Source organism: Anser anser (assembly GCF_964211835.1).
Source record: "Anser anser genome assembly, chromosome: 6".
In the NCBI taxonomy this organism is placed as follows: Eukaryota; Metazoa; Chordata; class Aves; order Anseriformes; family Anatidae; genus Anser; species Anser anser.
In genome coordinates this window covers 31,605,713-31,619,575 of record NC_139726.1, presented here as the reverse complement: position 1 = coordinate 31,619,575, position 13,863 = coordinate 31,605,713, and the positions used below count along the sequence as shown (strand labels likewise).

Sequence of the window (13,863 nt, the reverse complement as noted above, 5' to 3'; positions counted from 1 at the left end):
TGCTGGAGCTCAGAACGGTTACGGTGCTGGGAAAAGGATGCTGTTCCTTCCTTTCACCCTTTTTTGCTCACGCTGGGGATTGAACCAGCTGCTCTGCTGGGCTCCTTAGTTCAAGTGGGATATTTGCAGCTCCCAATTAATGTAGCAGAAGGGAATTAAAACTAACACCACCCATACCTGCGACGTTAAGCACATGGAAGCAGATAGAAAAAATAATTGCAAAGAACACAGCCTCTCCAGTTTGCACTGTGAACATGCAGATTCCCGTGCTCGATTCGCTTTTAAAGGTGTTTTTTTCAGAGTTTTGGGAGTGAGAAAAGTGTTACCGAAGCAGAGCAACATAAAGGTGTAGATCCTTAAGATTTTAAGGCAACCCCAGCCCCACCTGTGTATGAGATAGTCATTAAAATGAGTACATAAAAACTTTCTGCTTTCAGAGCATTTCAGCCAGAAGTTCAGTCAGTGTTTGTAGCCAGGGCTGATCCTTTACATTAAAGCAGAACTGAAGTTTAGCTTATTTGAACTGTTAAGTCTGTTCTTTGCCTTGCAAATCTGTTCAGTCCGGCAGGAAAACATGAAGCGTTCGGGCTCATCTGCATGCAGCACGCAGCTCTGCCGAATTCCGTCATGCGAGGTGATTATTTCTGCAGTACAACAGTGTCAAGTTTTGCAAATCCTAAATACTTGTTTCACTGCTGCTCAGCTGTTCCACCCCACCTCCCTTTCTCAATACCCTAGATTGAAATCTGGGCTAGCCTCAAGCTCACAACAGCAAGTGTTGTTTTCTAGTAGTAATTTAGCATTATTTATTATGGAACCCTGCAACGGCATCAAATGAATCCAGCAAATCCTAAAACTTGAATAGATGGAAACATATTTTAAGGATCTCACACGTAACTTGTTCAGTAAGAATAATAATACTCCTTTTATGCTTTTTGGTCTCTAGAATGGCTGTGAAAATGTACAGCACTTTGAAAGCTTACAGCCTTAGAGAGGTTTTTGCTATTTTGATGGAATTCTCTGCAAAGCCAGCTTGAATTAAATAAAGATCCTGAAGCCTTAAAAACAGGGTTCAACATCTGAGAATTTGGGAGCAATTTAGGGAGACTTAAAAATGTGTTTACTGAACGATGTGGGAGACAAAACTGATGAAAGTTACATTTCTGTCTTGAGCTGCAACATCTACTTGCGTAAGGTGCAGCTTGGGACTGCTTGTTTCGGAGCAGAACCGGTGCTGTTGGGGGAGTGTAAGCCTCCTCTTGGGGAGGCTCAGGGAAACCTGGGGCTGTAACACTTGGAAAGGACGCCTGAAAGGCAGGAGGAGGTGGGCTGATCAGGGTTTTAGAATCCATGTGAATGAGTTGCTCTTTTGGCTGGTTTTAGCCGTGCTGGTAGGTAACAGTTGTAAAGGCTTTGCAACCCTGGCAGTGCCATTTTGGCATTCAGGCAGGATTTGGAAATGGGCAGACCCCAGTGCACTAGGGTGAGCTCCTTGTGCCTCTTTTGAATGTTTTCTAACACTCAGGATCCTCATTCTGCATGACATTCCCCAGCCACGGTCTGCTGCTACACGTTGTGGTTAAAAGACAGCCCTTAAAAAATTAATTTATTCTGGCTTCTTCAAGAGGAGGAGAGCAAATCACCGTGCTTTGGTGATGCCACAGCAGAACAGTGGAGTGGAAGCTGAGACCTTCGTGCCTCTCCTGCTGTCCGGGCTACCCACACTGCTGAAATCCTCCTCTGATCGGTGACTTTCCTCTTGCACCACTGTGCTGTACGAGTAGTTTATCCCTGGCTGTGCAGGGCAGGGGTGTCCTTAATGCCACGGTTTGCTAACCTCTGCTACACCCCGCTACAGTGATTGTAGCTGAGCAACAGAGGACTGCAGTAAAGGACAAAATGAGGGCTTTCATCCCCTCTTTGGAGTAGTCTGCTTTCTCTTACTTCCCAAAAACCTGCCAGCAGGGTTGGTTGGGAGGAGAGGTGACTGCTCAGCACTGCAGTCTTCAAATATATGGGTAACTAATTTTTAGGTATCTTCGGTGTGCCCTTTTTTGCAGTTTGTGTCCATGCTGCCAGAGAAGATGAGTATATTTGAAAGAGTCACTGTCCTTGCCCCACCTGGTGGTTTCAGAAGCTCCATTAGGAGAAGACACAAACTAGAAATTCTCGGTGGCAGTGTCAGCTCTGTTGGGCAGCTTCGCGTTACTAAAAGTAGCTGCACTGAGCAGATTGTTTCTGCAAGATCAAAGGAAAATGGGACTGTAAGAGGCTGTTGTTCAGGTAATGCTGACATGGTGTTTTTTACATTAGGACATAACTGGATAGCATTTTCAGGGGATATGGATTTCTGTGGTCCACCACTTTCAGCTAATGTGCCCAGAACAAGAAACAAGCAGAAATATACTCATTTATTGGAGCTTTTTAGCCATGGCTAGGCACTTTTTACTTTGAGGCTATATTGTGAAGGGTACATCTTAGCCACGAAACAATTAACGTGCAGTCTTTGTCCCACTAGTGGAAATCAGGCAGCGTGGATTTTGTTGGTAGGCAGTCAAGTGCTAGCTGGCTGCAAGAGCAGGGCGTGCGGCGCTGATCTTGCACAATTGCCTGGTAGGTTTGAGCTCCGGTGCCCAGACTTCACTGGGATTTTGAAGTAGAGAAGTTTAGTTATGTTGCTGCTAAAGAAAATATTTTTTTCTCTAGAAAGTCTTGGAGTTGGTAGTGGGTGATCTGTTCGAGTCTGTTTCTGTAATATTAGTTCTTGTGCATTTTCTTCGTCTTTGAACCTTGTAATTGAGGATGTTGGCTCCTAGGTCAGCTAACGGACGTGTTTTGGAGATGCACACCCCAAAACAAGCTGCATTTGATGACACCAAATGACGGAACATTTGGAGACAGTTTCCCCTGAAGCTTCCTGTTTTTAGCAACTGCAAATCCTCTCTATTCAAATATTTTTAAAATAGATGCTTAAAGCCAAGAAAATAATTTGAGACATATGCTCACGTGAGGATGGTATCACTCTGTGCTCATACTGAATCTCAATCTGTTTTCTCCATCTTGACACAGTTTCAAATATTTGTCTGACATAATTATAATTTTTCAATTTTCAGACCAAACAGCTACATTAAGTTTTATATGCGTGGTTTGAACTAAGCAGTGCAGTTCTCAGGTGGTGGCATATAAGGTACTCCTCTCCTTGTGCAGAGAAGCCACAGGAATAAGGCTCCTGTATGCACAGGAAGATCTGAACTTGTATTTGAATATTCAGTATTGTTTTTTTTTTTGGTGACTTGTAAATATCAGGCATCCATGAGATGTGGAAGCTTTTACAGTATTTTCATTTAAACTAGTAAAAGTCCTTAATCTAGATTTAATTTCTAGTAACTTAATGGATTAATATAAAAAATAGTTTGTCAGCTTGTTCAAAACACCTGAAATGCATGCCTAACTGACCTTGTTTTTCTTTTTGCAGGATGTTGTCTGGGGATTAAACTCTTTATTTACTGTAAGTAAATGAATATTTTGCGTATCCAGTTTCCCTTTTCCTGCCTGCTATGGTTTCAGCATCACCTTATGTTGCCTCGTAAGGTTGTTGTTCCCTTAGACCTCAGTGGGTGTTGTATAAATATAAAAATCAGTTTGTGCTTTTGTTAACTGCAGGACTTGTGCAGATGGTCTGTAATGCCCATGTTTTCATAGATTTTTACTTTTGGTTGCAAATCTATTACAGGATATTTTGGTAATGAGTTACTTGGGATCTTCCACACGCTAAGAAATTCCTTCTGCTGCTTTGCCTGAACTAGAAATTCATCATCACTCAGAAAATTGTGTTGGTGTTCTGGTTTTTAAGAGTGATGTTTAGGGATTAATCACTGTCCTGCAGTCTCAGTGCTTTGAATACTTACATGCATGCTCAAGGGCGTGCAGGGCAAGCTTTGAGAAACTTGGCTGAGGAGCATCGCCATGGGCTTTGTAAGCTTTGTTAGCCCTAGGCTGCTCCGGAGAGGAGTAAGTTGATTTAGGAGATCGGGGAACATTTGCCTTTTCAACAAAGAGTAACTGCATTTCACAGTTAGTCTCCCATTGCATGTTAAGTAAGTGGAAGAAGACTAAATCCAGCGGAGGGATAAAGAAGTCCCTTCAGTGGCAGAACTGCACATCCAAATAATCCATTGGGCAAACAGCAGCAGCGATGGTCACGCATCAGAGGCTGCAGGGGTTTCTCGTGTCCTCTAAGAGCCATGCCTTGCAGCTTGCCTCTTGCATTTCCCTCCCAGCCTGCTTCTTAAAAACAACTTGTTTTCAAAAAGCTGGCTTTTCTGGGGAGAAGTCTGCATCTGTTAGTCGTGCAGATTCTTCTGCTGTTTTCTTGAAGCGGGTGAAAACCAGCCTGAAAGCAGCAAGCCCTTCTCACATGTGAAATGGTGACAGTCTTCAACGGGGAAAATTGGTTTAGACTGCAGGCAGAATAGGGGTTTTTGTGTTTCAGCATTGTTTTTGTGATGACTCACCTGTTAGCAGCAGCTTGCTTTCCTTTGCTCTTAACCCTTTCTCCTTCCAGAGTTAATATTAAGATGAAATTGATAGACCTGAGATTTATTTTGTCTATTTCTGCTCTCTGCGTCCCACGTGTCAACTGCTGGGTCTTTGCAGGCCCTTTCCTTCTGGGCCATGTTTTTCCCGTTACCCTAAAATTTCCAGTCTATCAAGCTCTAGGTTAGAGAGAATGAAATTACTTTGCTACTGGAAGTGGCATTAAGGAAACTCTTCCTGCTTTATCACCAGGCTGTTTGCAGGTCTGAACGTAATTAGGGTTTACTTTACCCTTGAACAGAAATCAGCAGCAGTTGTGCTTCCTGAAACTTTGAATGTCCCTTAAAAATTTCATTTAGTACCATCTCTGTATGTGGCGTGCAGCCAGCTTGGGGTCGAGTGCCTTGCTGTGGTTGTCCTTTAATTGACTTGTGATTCAGTTTGCAACCACCAAATTTATTTGCATTTACCTTTGGCAGGGATACCTACTAAGGCAGGGAGAAAATGGCACTGTGCTTGCTGGTCCTGTTTGCATTGCTTCATTTCCTTGTTCATTAGGGCTTAGGTTTTCTTGTATAATCACTGAAGAGGGTATGGGGGGAAACCCTATAATGTTTTCTGGTTCTTTTCCAGGATCTTTTGAATTTTGACGATCCCTTGAATATTGAGGCTGCAGAGCACCATTTGCGTGACAAGGTGAGTCAGTGGTTTATTTAAAGCATTTTGTTCCTAAACAGCTACACATGCTGTGCTCTGTGATTCCCAGTCAGTCCTTTTATAGCATTTCAGCTGGTACTTCAGGCAGTAGGGTGACTCAGTGTATCAGAGAGCAGATATTTAAACAAAAATGTGCTTTATCCGAGAAAGTAAACTCAATGTGGTCGTCTTACGTACCATATTACCTTATGGTCAACAATTTGAGCATCACATCCCCAAAATAGATGGTCTTTTGCTTCTTGTTTCTAAGATTTTCCCTCTAGCTGCATATGCTCTGTGGAGCAAGCGACAGTGAGTTGTTTTGGCACAGCTACATGAGCAGCCTTCAACTTAAAGGCCAGCAAGCATATCTCATTCTTCTCTGTCTCTACCAAAGTGCTACTTTTTTCTTCACAAGCCTTAACGTTGCATGCTTTTATTGACCCATAAGAAATTTGGACGTGTTGTGGATGTGTACCTCTCAGCTGAGATGGTGTGGTGGTAGAGATGAACAAAAGCAGTAACTTCCCCTTACATGCATCTCTGAAGCTGTATCACCGTGCATTATATGGGTGCTTACCTTCAGCATATCAAATTTACACGTGGCGTGGTCAGGATCACTCATTTAAATTAAACTCTTCAAATACTTTTGGCAAAGTTAACCGTAAAGACTGAGCAAATTTTCTAGGTAGGTATTGATTTGAAGAGTTCATTGAAAATGCAAATTGAGGAAGTGCACCTTATTTATCTTACTTGGATTGCAAGTTCATCTTTCCTTCTATTTTTTGTTTCAATAAGACTTCGTAGCTAGTCTGGTATTCATCAGCCTTTGCAGGGCTGGGGTGAGACTGTTAGCCTAAGGTGGGAAAAAATTGGTAGAAGCCTCTTCTGGAAGTGGTTTTATTTACAGTTGTGTTATACCACCTTGGCACAGAGTGCCAGGGAGCCTTCCAAGCTGTAAAGCATGGAAAGTCTCAGGCAGGATGGAGCTTGAGGAACAAAAGCAGGCTGGTGGAGGTGGCAGGCTGAAGCACTATCTTTGCAGTGCCGGACTGAATGGTTCCAACATCTTGCCAGGGTATATGCTCCTTGGGAATGGTACGGCTGCGCACCTATTGCTGAGTGTCAAATCTGGCACCTGTGACTGCCAGAGGGAAGCAGACTGACTGTGTGTGGGTAGGTTTCGTAAGGAGTGATGCTCCCTAGCACAGGCTTGTCAGATCTTCTGAGGCTTTAGAGGCTTGCCAGCCCTGCGAGGCATCAGACAAGCCAGGCAGTAACGTCCTCTTCCCAAAGAATGGTGAAGAAATCACTGTCCTGCATCCCCTGACCTCGCTCAGAAACTGGAAATCCTGGGAGCCCTAACAGGGGAAGAATGCAAGCTGCTTTTAAAAACACACCTTCCTCAGAAAAGGAGAGGCGAGCATTCAAAGTAAGTACTGCTGCTCTAGTAGCATGGAAGTTTTTTCAGACAGCAGCAGCTATAGAAGAAGTCAAAAGGAAATTGAGTGGTTTTTTTGTCAGTCTTCTAAGTTAAAAAAAAAAAAATGCAGAGACTAATTTTTTTATTTATTAAACTCCTATGGAGATTCATTGCACTTATTCAGTTATACGTGAAATGTGTGTTCTACCATGCTAACTTTTTTTGGTGCTTATCAGAATTTAGTCTTCAGTGCACTTGGTGACACACACTGCTTATATTTTAACAGGTATTGTTCTGGGTTATCCAAAGCAAGTCTCTACAGCATCATGAAACAAAACTAATAACGCTTATCTGGAGAGAATAACTTATGCAAGGGAGAGAAATGGCAGCTTTTACAATTAGCCTCAAAGGATATAATTGCAGCTTGAGTTAGTTTTTGTCTCTGTAGGGCATAGATGTCATGTAGTGTCTGAGCACTGCACTGGGAAGTGAAACTGCTGTGCGCCGTCCCTCTCGAGAGCATACTTGCAATGCACAATGTGATTCGTAAGAGAATTGTAATGAATTTTCCCTTAATGAATTTTCCCTGAGACACTCCTATATATGCGTAATACAAATATACAGCTGGTATAAATGTAATATATATGTGCACATACGCCATATACAGGTAGGTATGCAAGTATATCTGTATGCAAATAGTTCTGCATATGAATGGCTGTGTAGAGATCTTGTAAGAAAATCCCTTTGGCCGTTTGACTGTGGGACTGTAAAAGCCAAACCAAATGCACTTCGAGTGGTCTTTGTGGTTCTCCTGGAGGAGATGGCTGTTTCACTGATGCCATTTCAGATTGCAGATCCTGGGATCCTTTTGCAGGCATTCAGGCTAAGTGTGGCTGCTTGAGAGGTCAGCAGATAATGTGAAGCCTGCCTCTGGTTATTTACAGCGTGGAGCAGGAGTTTGTTCAGCTCATTGGGCTGGTGTTATGCCATCAAAACTAATGGCTTTCTTGCAGATCCTGGAAGAAGTCGTGTTTGTAGTCACATCAGAGATATCAAACCCTTACTGTTGATTTTTGGAGAGCAGTAGTACTGTGAATGTTTGCATTACAGACCGGGCTGCAAGGGATGGTTCTGATCTCTCCCTGCTTAAGGAACTGCTTATTTTTTGCATTAGATCTCTGGCTCCTACCAGAGCATATACTCGTAGTTGTTGAGAAAAGAGTCTTGATCGGGAAATTATACAAAATTCAGAGCTCAAGTTGTTCAATTAATGGCTGAAAAAAAAAAAAAAGAAAAAGAAATCTTATTTGACCAGCTGTGTTAGTGCAGCTTCAGCTCCTAACCCTCAGGGCCTCCTTCAGCTCGAGGAAGGAGCTGTCAGCTACTGAGCCTCTTCCCCTGCAGGTTCTGTCAGCCACTGATCATCAAGTCACCTTGACATGCATTCTTCTTTGTTTCTACGGTTGTAATAATTCTACACTTCCTCCCCACACACTCTGCAAAACCTCGGTAACTTTTTGGGAGGCCATACAACAAACGTCAGCAGTCAACATCCATTTTCATAAATGCTGCATGGAGATCACCTTGATATTCAGCCCTCTACCTCTGCATCTATAGATTACCTTCCGAGAGTGTTCCAAGGCCTTGCTGAGCCTCATGGGGTGCTGTCAGCCCTCCCTCCAGCCCTCCCACCTCCCTCTGGAGGCTGCATTTGCCCTCCAGCACGTTGACTGCATCCTATCTGGTGAATGTAATCCTGTAGACCTCCTGCCAATTTCCATGCTCATTTTTTTAAGACTCTAATCTTCTTTGCAAACTTGCTGACTATGGCGTTCAGCTTTTAATAAAGCATTCCTTAAAATTTGTAGGTCCCCTTCACTCTTTTTTTTTCCCCTCTGCCTACTCTGGAAACAGTTGAAGTTTGCATTGTTCATTTCTGTCGTGTTGCTTTTCGGAACATCTGTGGTTTGCACATTACACTGCAGTTAAGTCACGATCGCTGGAAGATAAGCAGCCATCCTCTTGTTTTAGGGCTCAATAAATCAGAATAAAAAGATGATTGGTGTCATTACATAAGCTAAGCAACACGTTTACCATGATTTAATCTCCTCAAATTGATAAAATCTCATCAGTTTAGTGCTTTGAGTTTTCTTGTGGATTTTAAATAACAACTTACTAGTTAAAATAACAACTTACTTCTTAACTAGCTGCTTTGTATCTAGCAGAGAAGTCGGTCCCTCGTTAGGTGGATGCCAGAGCCATTGACTGTTGCTAAAATTGATTCCAGGGATTCCTGAGCACTAAGCATAGGATCTGCTGGTTTGGACAGTGAACAAACAGAGCACTATTGATTTGCCTTCCGTGGCAAACAAGTAAGCTGAGCACTGCAATAATAGGGCTATGCCTTGGTAATGCAAAGCAGGATCAGGCTAGGAGTTCAGGACTTGTGTATTCCCTAACCAGAGGTGCTGTGGGCACCGTGTGTGCTGTCTGTTAGCTGCAATCTAGAAAATACTTTCCACGTGTTCATCTGTCATGCTTGTTTGGAGATGCTATCTCAGGATACTGCAGTTCTCTGGGTTCCTTAAAGGCTTCCTGTCTACCGCCGCCCTTATATTTCCTAGCAGTCTGCATTTGCCAAAGCCATTTCAAAGCCATATGTGCTACCCAACAAGAAAATTCATTACGCTGTTCACATGGCTTAAAGTAAAAATATTTTTCCCAATTCTCCTTATCTTCCTTACCTATGCCTTCCATACCATGAATGCTAATGCCGTGTCCTATTGTAGTTGTATTTCCCTGTTGTATTCGGTATGATTTTGAAGGCTAAAGCAATTTTTGTCACCTTGCAAATTAGCAAACACTCGTTCACTTGTTTATCTCTGCATCAGTCTGAGTAGCTTTAATAAGAGAAGCTGTGTAACACTGTGACCCTGTAATTCTCCTACACGATCTTTCCATCTTCTCAGTGAAATTCACCTGTCAGTATTTGGTGCATGGAGCTGTTTCCTGCTGTGTCATTGTCAAAGGGTAAAATCCTTTTAAAATCCGGGAGATTTTTTTTCCCCCTCGTGAAAATCTTACACATCTTCTTCCATAAGACTTCCCCCAACAGTTCTGGAATGCCTAATCAGAATAAGCGTGCATTTGCCGAGGATCAGTCTTAAACATATTTTTTTGTTTAATGTAAATGATTTTATTTGATTCTCCCTTGGAAAGCAATGACAGCATGCCCCTCATCACAGGACACTGCCAGGTAGGAGTGCCACCTCTCTGCTCACTGCCTCCTGACAGGATCATCAGCTACCTGGAGAAGATGATTAATGCTTCGCCTTTGCGGCCCTCTCCTCTGCTTGCCTCAGGCGGAGGGATGACTCTTGTTGCTGGAGGAAGGCTGCTGTCAGACTCGATAAAATCCTGGCTGGAAACATCCTGGATGTGAAGAGGTCAGCGTGCTGCTTCCAGCAGGCACTCCAGGTGCCAAGCATCCTCATCCCTACCTGCATTGTGTTATTTGCCAGCTGTCTGCCAGGTTGTAAAGAACATGAAGCACAACACCCCTACATAAATGTGGCCTTAATTTTGCCGTTTTGCCTTTTCTTTTTTCTAGCCATCTTCTGATGCTGTCAGTGAAGGGAGTTTTAATTGTGTCCTTGCCTTCACATGCCTAGATCGCAAAGCTTGTGCTGTTGTTTTGATACTTTAACGATGAATTATTTTGCATTGATTTGTGTGGAGGAATTTGGTTCTAGTCCAGGTTTTAGAAATCGTGGGTTTTCATTATAGCTGCACGATTTTGGCAGTTGTGGTTGTCACTGGCAGTGTCTAGTCCATCTGGGTTTAGGTAGCTTTACGTGCCGGGGTGGATTTGTTCAGAGACAGCGGGTTGTTGCTCCACGGGAAGGGGTTGGGCATCTGTAAGGATGTTAATGGGAAAATTCGGGGGAGCTGGAATTTGTATATGACATAATGCAGTCACACGTGACTCTGGATTATTCTTGGTGTTCTGTGGCTGCCTTTATTCTTTAATAGATCATCCTTACAGTCACAGTTTGTATTCCTGTCTTAATCATATTATTCTGATTCTTACCACAGTAGTGCGAGCACGCTGGCAAAAATCCTCCAAAAGACACCAGGGACAGCCTCCTTTCACCTGGGATAATGGCATATTTTCATGAACTGTGCCCTCAGATAAATAAAACATGGTCAGTGCTTGCTGCAGGGCTGTGTGAGGCCAGAAGCTGTTGGGGCTGAGGCGTGTCGGGGCAGCCTTTCCCTTCTGTTACTTGCTTGCGGTGCTGACAGCTATCAAATCGTTTTCTTTTTTTTTTTTTTTTTTTACAGAAGAAAGTCCATTACTGCTTTGCATTTGCAATTTTTGTTGTTGTTGTTGTTCAAGTCCTCTCAGTGATAAAATGAGTAAGTTTTATTTCAGGACTGTTTCTGTGGAGATAGATTTATAACGTTGGTGCTGTTAAAGAGCCTGAAGCTGCCTCTTAAGTTTCCTCTTAGGATTTTAATGGCCCTTCATAGCCTCAGTTCTTCAGGAAACTAGGCTGAAAAAAAAAGTCTCTGAATTGCTTGCAGCCTTTGGATGTTGTTCTAATGAGTCTTTGGGGATGAAGGTTTTCCTTGAATTACTTGAGGAATGTCATCTTGTCCACACAACTGAGCATGCCAACTTAATTCCATTAGAAATTCCATTGATAATTAGGGACAGTTGTAGGTTACAAATTTTGCTGAAATTTCCTCTTAACTATTCATAATTCTGTGCTTTTTTTTTTAGTCCTTAAATAGCAAACAGTTCAATATTTTTATAGAACAATCTTAATTTCTCAAAGCCTTCCCCTGGCTACTGGGCAGGAACCAGGACAAAGTGCCAGAACCTGGGCCAGGTTCTGGAGAGGACATAAGTGTATCTTCTGAAACCAGGTAGGTCCTTGAAAGAGAGAGTTGTCAGCAAGTGGTCTGCCTGTAAATAATAGTGAAAAGGTAAGAAAACAAAGATAGGTTGGAGAATATCTTCAAGCATCCATTTGGGAATATAGGAAACTGAATTTCCCCTCAAATATAATTTCCAATTTGATCCTGCTAAAGACTCTTCCTAAATAATGGCATGGCTAGCTGTACCCATATCCCCTCGGCTTTTTATTTCTGTGCCTATATGTAATAAGGGCGTAATTACATTTGGATTTAGGTCTACCTTGAAAATCCATTTTTCTGTGTAGCTGGAGAACTGCATTGGAAACGAAACAGAGTTTTCAAATTTGCATTGTTCTTGATCTCTTGCGATCACTTCCAAGTTTTCTTCTAGTAATGTAATTTCATATATCAGAAGATCAGCCCCTTTAAAATGTTATTTGATGCATCTGAATGAAAAGCATGATGCTGGCTTGCAGTAGGTGTTTTGGAGCCTCTAAGCAGACAAAGGGCAACACAAACTAAAATTAAAGCTTGGTTTAAAAAAAAAAAAAAACTTATTTCTTCAGATCTTCTGGTCCAAGTTAATTCATTTAACTCGTTCATTTAGCTTCTCTGCTTCTCTGTCATCGTTGTTCTTTTTTTGGTTAATATTTTTATGTCAGAGGCATTTTGTGAGCAAGGCATCTGTCTTTACATGCTCTTTGTGCTCAGTTTCTCCTGTTAGGATGATGGTAGGTCGTTGTGTTTTTTTCAGACTAGAGTTTCCATGTTGAAATAAACCTTCCAGCACCCCACCCACAGCTGAAAAGCTGGGGACTTGCTTTGTTTTTTCTTCTTCATCTTGTTGATGATTTTAAATTTGGCTTTAGGGAACACGTAAGTTGCTGCGTTAGCTTGAGGCATCTGGGTTGGTTCACCTCTTCGTGAGCACAGACTGAATGACCTGGAGGAACATCTCTTCCACCTTTGAGTTAATTGGGTTTCTCGCTGGCAGCAAAAACCTTCCTGGGGGTGTTCCTCACTGGGTTTTCTACTCTAGATTTACCAGTTAGCAGTGTAAGTCTCTTGAAATCAGTCTGAGAATTAGAAATAACGTCCGCCTACAGTGACTGTTGGCAAATTTGCGTGCAAAGCAGTTTGCTTGGATAGCACTCACCAGGATTGACCAAGGTTTTATAAAAGACATTTCAATATAAAACATTTATCTGACATAAAATACTCTACATAAAATTTCATGGTCCGTGGGTGCTGCATCTTGTCGCTGTGCGTTTCAGAAAGACAGCTATTCATAAATATGTGGTGGAAAGTGTTAGAAATTGCTCTAAACAAGCATTTTATTTTCCAGATTATGATAAATTGTATGAAATAGCTGCGTTCCTTTGATGGCTGCTGTTCCTTGAAGAAATTCAAAGCAGTTGAAACGTTTTTATTTTGCAAAGTAGTCAAGCGCTTATGGGTATGCCAGAAGTCAAACACCAGCTATGTGTTACCCAAGTTTATATCCTGCTTTTATCTGAACATTTGTTTCTACGTTGGTTTGGGTCTGAGCAATGCACTCCAAAAGGTTTTTACTAGAAGGCTGCTTTTTTCTAATACCTTTTCCCATTGTGTATTTAAAAAATAATGCACTGGTGAATTAAATTAGCATTATCTGTGCCCAATTCCCTGTGCCAAACTTGCTGCCCTTTTGCCAGCAGTTTCCCATCACAGCCATACATGTGGTTAAGCTTCTCCAGTGTCCCAAGCACATCCCTGTAACATTTTGTATGCAAAAAGTGCTGCTAATACTTGAAGAACTCTGATCGTGAATCTTAATTTTCCAGTTAATAGCAGTCAAATTTTAATTACTATTTTCATTTCTAAGCTCAGATGTTCGAAGCTTAGTGATGGCTCAAGACAGCTGGAAAATAAGCCTCAGAACAGAGGGATTATTTGAAAACATTTACTTGAAGTTCATTTCTGGTTGTCTTTTAAATGCATTTTTATGTTGGGAAGGTGTTTGAGCTGGTGCTGCAGGAGCAAGCAGGCAGGGGGACGTTGTGCTGGATGCTTGTACGAGATGAGGAGTCCCCAAACTGCACCGTGCCTGTCTCACTGCAGGTGGAAAAGGTCGGGAGATGGTACGGAGCGTGCAGAAGTGATTTGGGCTGTCACTTTGGTGACATGGTGTAGAGGGAAAACCTGTGCTTCGGCCGTTTCCGAAGGCATGCTGGAGCCCGCCTGCTTTTTCTTTGCACTGCTTCCCCAGGGCTTCAAGTCACAAGGAGCAGGGACCTGCTCCTTCC

The 13,863-nt window shown here is 42.4% G+C and overlaps 1 protein-coding gene across 3 annotated transcripts in view; it reads left to right on the top strand.

The window, feature by feature from the left end:
- The window catches only part of UBE2F (ubiquitin conjugating enzyme E2 F (putative)), a 66,723-nt gene that overhangs the window by 38,223 nt on the left and 14,637 nt on the right, over positions 1 to 13,863 (top strand). For all 3 annotated transcript variants that reach the window (XM_083841431.1, XM_083841430.1, XM_083841429.1), the window contains exons 8-9: positions 3,476 to 3,508; positions 5,170 to 5,232. In XM_083841431.1, coding sequence (XP_083697557.1) covers positions 3,476 to 3,508; positions 5,170 to 5,232 — 96 coding nt within the window. The remainder of the gene's footprint in view (positions 1 to 3,475; positions 3,509 to 5,169; positions 5,233 to 13,863) is intronic.